The sequence below is a fragment of the Rhagoletis pomonella genome, unplaced genomic scaffold (assembly GCF_013731165.1).
Source record: "Rhagoletis pomonella isolate Grant_MI unplaced genomic scaffold, Rhpom_1.0 Rhpom_scaffold_00007, whole genome shotgun sequence".
Taxonomy (NCBI): domain Eukaryota; kingdom Metazoa; phylum Arthropoda; class Insecta; order Diptera; family Tephritidae; genus Rhagoletis; species Rhagoletis pomonella.
In genome coordinates this window covers 36,906,450-36,916,485 of record NW_023458561.1, presented here as the reverse complement: position 1 = coordinate 36,916,485, position 10,036 = coordinate 36,906,450, and the positions used below count along the sequence as shown (strand labels likewise).

Genomic DNA, 10,036 nt, shown 5'->3' with positions numbered 1-10,036 from the left:
AAGAAAAAGCACCTGCGAAGTGCAGAATGGAAGCGTATTTAAACGAACACATATATATGTAAATTAAACAAGCCTCCGCTGCATCCCATTTTCGATAATTTCGAAACAGTTCTAAATTCGTCTCCTTAGATATCGATTTCGAATGAAAAAAGTGAAATAAAATAGTTTTTTAAAAGTACCACATTTCGCTGATTTTGGAGTGGTGGGAATCGAGTTACTATAGAACTGGTTCGTTTTTGGCGATAAAGATACAGTACGGAACTAGAAATTTGATTTACTAGTTCGCGGGTTTCCCTGCAGGGTACATATGGCACATATACACTTATGTATGTAGTTGTTGTTGCATTTTTGATTTTACACCAATTCTGCTTGCCTTACAATTTCTATGAATGGAAATTCTGATAGAACGATGCCCTGCAAGCGTCATCGTATTAGCATTTCCGTTTGTCAAAATTCATCAAAATTTGCAATAATTTTGACCATTCGAAATGTCAAACAGCATGTCAAATGACTATTATTTATTTGGAAATATTTGAGTTTCCACAAAAACTACATAAATTTAAGCATATTTTGATTGTATATTGCACATTATTGTTGTTATTTACTTCCGTAACATTTTTGCAGAGGAAATTAATAGTGACGTAGAAAATTCGATTCGGAAATATTTCGTCGAGTCATGCGATTCATTAAATGAGAAAATGTTATCCGAAAATAATGAGTGCACATACATATACATATTTACGTAATGAGATATTATTGTATTTAGTGCGGCTAATAAAAGCAGGTATAGTGGTGGCTTCTTAAGACACTCATAATAATAACTTGATCCATATCCAGCCTCTTTATTTGAGACCAACTCCCTCTGCACGAGCTAAGTTGCTGTAGGTGTAAGCATTTCTTATAAATAGTAACAACAATTTGTGGATCTCTCGATAAACTGTAATGTTATTAAGCTAGACGCATTCTTAAAATAGAAAGGCACGACATCAGGTCACTTCGGAATTTTATCCAACTACCTGGACATTTTTGGGATCTGTAAATGAGAAATAGACAGTCAATCACTTTCATAGTAAACTTAAATGCCAATTCATAAGGATTTGCATGCATGCATTGAAATCTTGATACGGAAAAAAACTAACGAAGGGTGCGTTCACACAGAAAGCCGAGTGGCGGCGTTCGAGGCAAGGTGGAGCTGCTAGTGTTCACACTGAACGAAGCTGAGTGGAGCTTTTAGCAAGTAATCAATGGTAAAGATATCACAAAACCTCCGTCAATGAAAAGTGGCTGAAATAGTTGTTCAATTTGTTTCAATTACTTTCTCGGAAAATAGATTTTCATTTAATTATTTTGATTGTTTGTTCGCATGAGGGTCATGAAGCCGAAAAATCAAAAAGAAAATGGAAAATCGAAAAATGCTTTGCTTTCAGCCATCGTACAGTTTCATAAGTAGAAACACTATCAGCTGATTGCCAAAAAATGCCTACGGCTGAGATCACCTGTTTTTTGACATTTGCTTTTGTATATTACAATTTCTTTCATTTATATTACAATTTCTTCCATTTATGTTACAATTTATTCTAAATACAATAACGCACTAAAGAAAAACACCAATACACCAACCAAAAACACATCTACAGCCTGCCAGGAAAAACGGTTAGAAGAATTACGTTATTTATGGAACTATACGATGCTTCCATATACGGCTTCGCTGGGCTCGACGTCACTTTTTTTGTGAACGTACCGTAACTCATTTTACAACTAGTCAATATTCATTCCGGTAAAATTAATTTTATTGTCAGTTACTTTAATCCTATTTTAGGTTGGTTTTAAAAGTTAATTGAAATCAAGTTAGGGAACTTGCTATTCCTCTTAAACGAAATCTGTATTTCTATAAATTATTTTTTACTTTTTAGTTCACATTGTAATAAAAGCAGGTTTTAGTTTTTGAACTCTAATATCATTTACATTCTTTATCGAAAAAAGACGGCTCCCATTGTTTTATTTCATCATGATATTCGATAATATCGAAGAAATAATTCCTAAATTTTGAACTCGAAAAGAAGTATCTTTTTTCAACTTAAGGGAATTCACAACGGTGTCGTATTGTTGTATGTTGTAAACTTTAAACAGCTAAAAAATATGTTAAGGGGGTTCGCAAAGTACCATAAAAGACGTATTAGGAATTTTCGCAGTGTTAAAAAATAGCTGGTTGTGGTGTCAAGTTCTCTAAACATTTATTTAAGCTTTTAAAATTTACGACATACAACAATATGACACCGTTGTGAATCCCTCAAATATTTTACAGTTAATAAACTATTTGAATGACCCGTCAGAAAATTTGAATTTGGATTGGAAAATAAAAAGTTTGCCTTAAACAATTTGATATTTTTATTAAGCTAAGAATAACTGGATTTTTAAACGATTTAAGAGCGGTGACAAAACTGAGTACATATACGGAAGCTGCTCAGATTTGCTGGCTCCTCAAGTTGGTTCATGAGGGGGTAAGGGTTTTTTTTTTTGAAATCTCTCGAAAGAGCTCTTTCGCAGGCCTAAGTGTGCTGGCAAATTGACTAGCAGCCACATTTAAAGAGCATCTGTGGCTATTCAACCGTAAACATATTTTTCGGGAACCCAATAAAATGTTACTTTAAAGAGAAAATGGACTAATTCGAGCCAAAAAGCCACATAATTTAATGTCTTCCTATATACATACATATGTATATACATTAATGCTTTGCTCTTATTTTACAGATGGTGTCTTATGCATTCTCCTCACTCTTCACAACTAACTGCAAATCAGCACTTTTTCCGAAAATTTTGAAATTGTTTTCTTGCAGATATCCAACAAAAGTGTGTTGACATGTTGTTATTGTGGCAAATTGGGAATGACTCTTAGCACACAGCGCCAACGACGCACCGCCACTAAACATTTACTACTAGCCAATAATAGCCAGTTACTTGCCACTTGCCACTTGCCACTTGCCACTCGACAGTCGGCGCTTAAATGTCTGGCACTCAACATTCGATACATCATCTAAGCGTTCGGCACAAAAGGTAACAACAACGCAAAAACAAGCTTATTAAAAGGTTCATAAACAAAACAAAGGGCTCAATGTGCGAATGTCAACAGCACGTACACTCACTCACACTCACACAAACTCACGTGCATACACGCACGTCAATATAAAGTGATTATGGTCATATCGGATATCAAATAAAATGGATGACCAAACAAAACCGATTACTTAGCCAACATCAAAGCAGCAGAGAGCGGTCACGCACGCGCCAGTTAGCCGGTAGAGAATATCCGCATCAACATTAATACAAACAAACATATGCGCATACATACTTATGTAAGCAAGTAAGTATGTAAATGAAAATAAGTAGTTGCAGCGATTATATTTAGTAGAAAATATGTTGGAAAATACTTGCAATTATTTGCTAAGGACCAACCAAGAAAAACTTTAAAATCAGTCTGCTGAGAGAATTAACCACTTTCTTGTGTAGGCTGTCTCATTCCCATCGCCAGGCCCAGACCGCTACCGGCGGACAGCACAATTGCATGCCAACTTAAGCAGTATTATGTAGAAAGGCGCATTAGTCGTGACCTTTGACTTTGACTTTTTTGCGCGCCATTTCCGCTTGGCCGTCACTTGTCGGCATTTAACTCGTCGCTTATTGCTTGGCGGCAATTTCAGTCAACTAAACGCGTCAACCATATCCAATGTCGAACGCTTCCGCTGCAATTATTTAATCTCTACCCATTAGTCGTAAATGTACTTAAGTACTATGTGACTTACCTACATACATACATATGTATGTAAGTACACAATTTTTTTTTGAAGTAATATGAATTCCTTTTTCAGACAGTCGCACGTCCAGCCAAATTCACATGTGACTATCTACTGCTTTTTGAAACACCTGCTGTCTGTGCGAATGCACGGTGTCCACATTGTGAATGTGTAATGCGACTGATAATGCGCTTTTCTCCTGTGCCAGACTGATAAATCCGCCGCTTAAAATTTTAATCTACCTCAAAAGTCGCCGAAAGTGCTCGTTATGGCCGATTGTTGTAGTTTTTGTTTTTGTTTTTCGTTTTCTTTTTTTTTGTATAAAAATGCAATAAGAAAATGATAGTCGAATTTTCTCATTGAATTAAATATATTTACAGGCGTTCATTGGAAGAGTGATTTCAACTAGGTGGCCCAGTTACTGTCGAAACTAGACCGTTTATTAAAAGCCAGCATAATGAAAAACTCGCATCTGAAGAACTCTAGTTTTTATAAAATTTTATAACTACTGTTTAAAGCGAAAACAATGTTAGAAAGGGCCTTTCTATATTAAGGCAATGATTTGGACCATTTTTAGAATGTTTATCGGTATGTTTCTCTGTTTGAACTCACTAATCTCCGGAACTACTGAATGGATTTTTATGTGGTGTTGACTGGTGACTAGACAGTAAGCTCGTGCATATCATAGGGTATAAGAAATGGGCTCTGACAGTGGCACATCCCATATACGTGAATTTTTGTGATAATGTGACCATTTGTCAAAAAAAAGAAAAAAAAAAAAACAAAAAAATTAGTATGACTGAATAACTCAGAGAGAGGGGAGACCAGTGTGTTTGCATGTATGTATTTTAAAAAAAAAATATTTATTGGTTCAAAAAAGGTGGGTAGGCACTGTGGCCAATGGTAGCTTGCCCTTCAGATAGGCAGACAGTAGTCTACTATCAATGGTGGAAGATAGGCAGTTACTAAGTATCCTTTTCAGGGGTTTAAGCATAAAGAGAGAAAGGCTAATAGGCCTCACATCCTTTGGATTTGTATGTGAAGCCTTACCGGTTTGAAATAAACACAATGGAGACAGATCTCCACACTGTCGGTATGTAATTTAGCTTAAAACAGGTCATGAAGATGCTGATTAGTCAACTTACAGAGGTTTCAAGCATAGCAGCCAGTTACGAGGGTATAATCGCGATCGGATTTGAGTAGTATTTTTCATAATCTCGCAACCTCGGAGGTACCCTCAACGCCACTACAGAATTCGAGGAAGACCTCTTGGCTTCTCGCAAATCCTCTCGCGAAAACTGCTTATATATTTTCCACTCAGACTCGTGACTCAACCTTCTTGACTTGTTGAACTGCGTTCTGCGGGCTTTCCGCAGTGAATTCAACTCCCAAGACCACCAGTGGGGTTTTCGCTTGCCCCTGGGTCTAGGGTCAGGACAAGTCTTAGCCAGAGCCTCTGAGCAAATCCGAGTAAAAGAGTTAACCATATTTTCCAACTCACCAGTGGTACTGGGATCACTTGGTGCTGGATATGACAACTTACGTTCCAAAGCGTCTTTTTAGACTTCCTAGTCTGTATTTCTTACATTCTTTCGAACCTGCGGTGCAGTTAGAGAAAAGTCTAGAATCGTCTCAATATATCTGAAAATCGGAAAAATAATGTTCGTTAAGAACTCCCCAGCTTGTAACCATATCAAAAAGATTGTCGTTACATAGCGTAAAGTCTATGACCTTCTGAGGCGCCCGTACTGTACATGTCAAGCGTTAGCGTCGCCTCCGATCAGAACGAAACCTGTGATGTGTTCGTCCATCAGTCTGCGCAACAAAGATTTCGGAGGATCCCCAGCCTCATAGGGTATGTAAACGGAGGCCAGCACGATCGAACCGCCTCCTATCTCCAGTATGATATGTACTCGTGATGGAACCATCGCTATAATAAGATAGGAAGATATAGATAGATATTTCAATCCGACTTTGCAATCACACAGGTTCTTATTTTACCTCTATTGAGCAGTATGGGATTTGAAGGGAGCTGGAAACTTATTTGGGTCATTCTAATATAATAAATATATAATTAAAATAATATTTCTTTAAACTTGTTTGCTTGATTATGCGCTAAATTTGACGCGTAAGTTTACACAATTTGTGCAAACAGATCCCAATATAAATTCTGATTTTTGAAATTTCAAGGTCGGTTTCTACGCATATATATATATATATATATATTACATTAACATTCTCTGATAAGAGAAAGATGGCCACAGTTTGAATATCAGTGCACATGAATTTTCGTACGCGGAAACTGTACTATGAAATAATAGTGTACGTCTGAGCTAAGTGTGGTGAATTTGTGAATGTACAGTTTGATTATGCTTATTCATTAGGTTCGCACCTTGACTAAATAGTCAAAACAGGAAACTAAATAATTTTTAACGGAAGCGAAGAAACGAATTAATTTTTTTAAATTCGTTTTTGGTGCTTATAAAATGTGTTTGCTATTATAGTACGTGACCACTTTCTCCAATTTTTAACCGCCTCTCCCCCCTCGGTGTCAAAATATATCGTAACCAGAACTTAATTTATAGAAACAAAAGTCCTGTGAGTTTAGAAAACGCAAAACACTGCGCTTCATATTTTGAATGTATCAAAAAAAAGCTAGATTTCTTTAGAGCAGAGGTTCCCAAACGTTTTTTCTCGCAGACCCTTTCAATACTTTACTGGTTTCGGTAGACCCCCTGTTGCTGCATTTCTAACATGTTCCCATAGCTCGTAAAAAAAATTTGAAGAAAAGAATTGAAATTTTCCAACACCTAAATTTGTAATTGACAACTAACCTTTGTTTTCGTTTTGTTTTGGCCAGCAGTTACAATTAGAAAATGTCGTTGATAATTGAAAGTTCCATAAATAAATTGATAGCAGAAGTTGAAGAAAGGTCAGCATTATATAATTATTATAATTATATTTAAATTATATCTGTGGTCATAAGCAATAACCGCCTAAGTCGAAAAACCTGAATTCGAGAAAAAGCGCTTTAAAGATTTGCATCCAAATTCATAAAAATAAATAATACTTTAACTGCTTGGTAAATCGAAATTTATATAATTATATTTTTATGAGAATTATATTGAATTTTAACTCCTGCCAATTTTAATTTAAAGTGGATTTTATTGAAGTTCACTCGGAAGTGAATTGCAGAACCTGCCTGTATATCTTATATATAAATAGGCAAACATGGCGGTAATTGACGGTGTTTATCAGGTAGCTACCGATTCAGCAGTCCTGTAGTCACTCCCCCGTACTGCAGAGGACCGCCTACTTGCAGTGTATTTTATCGATTACTTTTACAAGGCAATGTCCTGCCGGTAGTCACCATCGGCACTCTCTGCACTACCGGGAGTTACTAAAGTAGTCACTGGCGTGATTTATGGGCGCCCTCTGTCGTAGTTTTACGCTATTCTGCTTACGACTGGTTCGACTCTGCACTACCATGTGCACTACCACGGGTTAATAGAGTAGCTACACACATATGCCAAGAATAGTAGCGCTGTGATTCCATATGGAATACTAATCCCTTTCGATGTAATGCGTTTTACCTATGGTCTTATTTCCACCTGTGAGATCTCAACATCGTCAAGTGGAAGTAGATGCAAGATCACGCTTACACAGTGTTACGGTCTTTATATGCATACTTAAACGCATTGTTTATTTAGCCATGTGAAAAGTAAATTCGTCTAAGATAAACGTAGGGCCAAAGCAGAACAAACCCCGTGGGGGTTTCTATATATTTCGGGTGCAGCGTCATTGGGTCCCTTTTCTGCAACACCTTTGCTTGTCATGAAATGAATACGAATTATGAATTCCAATCAGATTTTATAAAAAATACGGACTTTCTAACTACCTAAACTCCAGCGGGTCCATTTTTAGCAAAGGAATTTTTCACATACAGGTAGTCACGCTGCGAATTTGAACGAAATCTGTTAATAAATACGACTTTTATAAGTAACTCTACTCCAGCGCCACCAGCGTGTTTTCTAGTAGCCTATAATAATAATAATAAATTTGAAATTCGGACTTACGTGGGCTTTCATACATTCATAAAGAAAAAATAAAAAATAAGAAAAATTGCCAAAACTTGTTAAAATGTCGCGCCCCTATTTATTCACCCGTCACCGCATATATGTACATACATGAGGAATGTACTAAGATAGCGTGGGATTTCTGGTCTTACAATAACAGTTGCAACACATACTAAATAAATTCCAACGTCAAAGTTTACCCTCGGCAACAGCAAAAACCCATGCGTGAGTGGGTCACGGTAGAACGGTTTGAGAGCAAGCACCCATAATGGGAAAGATCCGTCCAGCTAGTTTTGATTCTCCTGTGAAGACGAACCCTGACATCACCGCAATTAAGGAAATGCAATGCGCGGGCTAAGGAAAGTAAACGTCCTTGTGACATGCAATCAAATTGACAAAGGATCGCTTCTATGAGTATTTGGAGGGCTCTTTTGAGTAACCGCTCTTCAAGGTATAAAAAGCTTGATTGTTGACCTCAATTTTGGGGCGGTAAAATGAACGTTCAAAACACTGTTTTAAGACTTTCATGACAATATTTTATTCAAAAATTAAAACAATTTAGTTCTAAGAATATTTATGACTATTTAAAAGCACTTTTATACAAAATAGCTAAAAACTACTACTATAATACTCGAACTAAAAATATTTGTTTTTTTCTAACTGCGAAGTTTTCACAAAGATCACTCATTTGTAGGTATGTATGTGTATTCGCACACACATACGTACATAGTATATTTAATATATAGTAATAGCGAAAATGTGGTTCATTATGCTCTAAAAAATATCTGTGTGAAATGTAAAAGTTTTTGGTCAATATCCTAGGCTCGCCCAAGTCCATCAAAGTTCAGGTACTAAAAAAAATTGTTTCTTAGCTAACTTCGATTCTCTACAAAAGAGAAGATTATTGCAATTTTAGTAAAAAAATGTATTACTTAATTAATTTATTTATTAATTTTAATTTTTTGGCCATATTGAACTTTGATTAGCGAGCCTAAGATATTGACCAAAAATTGTCATATTTCACACAGACTCTTTTTAGAGCATTATGAACCATATTTTGGCTATTACCAATCAAAATTCTAAAAAAAGCTGATTTTCGGCCTACGCTAATATTTATGTATATAGACAAAAAAAATAGTGGCAATTCATAGTTTATATAAATATTTCATTAAAACATAAACATGTATACATACGTACATTTTCATTTATTACCCTAACTTAAAAAATATTTTACTAATTAACAAAGTCTTTTTACATAAAAATACAAACATATACAAACATACAAATTTAAAAATATATGAAAAGTAAAATTAAGAAATAAAAGCGAAAAATAGATTGTACATGTGAATGCTGTCAGGGCATTCAGCTTCATTTGTCTGTATAAAAGTATACAAATTCAATTTGCAATTTAAATATTTACTACATACATGCATACATAATATTTTATCAACTGCAAAAACAAAAACAAGATTTGAAGTTGTAAAAAATAGTTACACCAAAAGGAATTTACTTATGGAGAAAAGAGTTTTATGCGGTGAAATTTTGAAGGGTTTCTTTTTCAAGTCCGCTTGCCCACCGTTTATCGTTTATTGGAGGAGCACGCAAAAAGAGAAAATCTTGTCTTAAATATTTATACACATGGCAGTTGGCTTTAAATTAATATTGTTGTTGTTGCATTTTATAATTTTCAAACTAAATTTTATTTTATATAATACAATAAAAATAAATACAATGCAACACTTATAAATACTACACGAATCGATTCATTCATTTGGTTTCGTCTATTTTACATAAATCATGCGATTCTTCACGTGTTCGGTAATAAACTAAGTTTAAAAAAAAAATTAATTTCAAAAACAAAGAAATGCAACATTGGCACCTTTTATACAAAATTAAGTTAGGCTGTTTCGTTAAAACAAACGCGAGTTAAATCTACGATAATATGCACAGCTCAGTTCCCGCGCCTTTACTTGTGTGTGTGTGTGTGTGTTTGCGTTGTGTGATGATAAAGCCATTCGTTTCGTAATTATTGCAGCGTAAAATTTGTAAAAAAATATTCTTTGATTTTTTTTATCTAAAGTGTTGTTTTATTTTTTAATTTCTGTCAGTATTTAGGTTTTCTGCTTCTGGCTCTACATCATCTCGTGCCGGTCTTGTGGAACCTTGATG

At 35.3% G+C, this 10,036-nt stretch overlaps 1 protein-coding gene across 1 annotated transcript in view; it reads right to left on the bottom strand.

Moving 5' to 3' along the window:
- Positions 1-9,957: 9,957 nt before the first annotated feature.
- Positions 9,958-10,036, bottom strand: part of LOC118743797 (integrin alpha-PS3-like) — a gene marked incomplete at its 5' end in the record, with an annotated part of 6,986 nt that continues 6,907 nt past the window's right edge. Inside the window, one exon of the mRNA XM_036476562.1 lies at positions 9,958-10,029. Within this exon, the coding sequence (XP_036332455.1) occupies positions 9,962-10,029 (68 nt within the window). The remainder of the gene's footprint in view (positions 10,030-10,036) is intronic.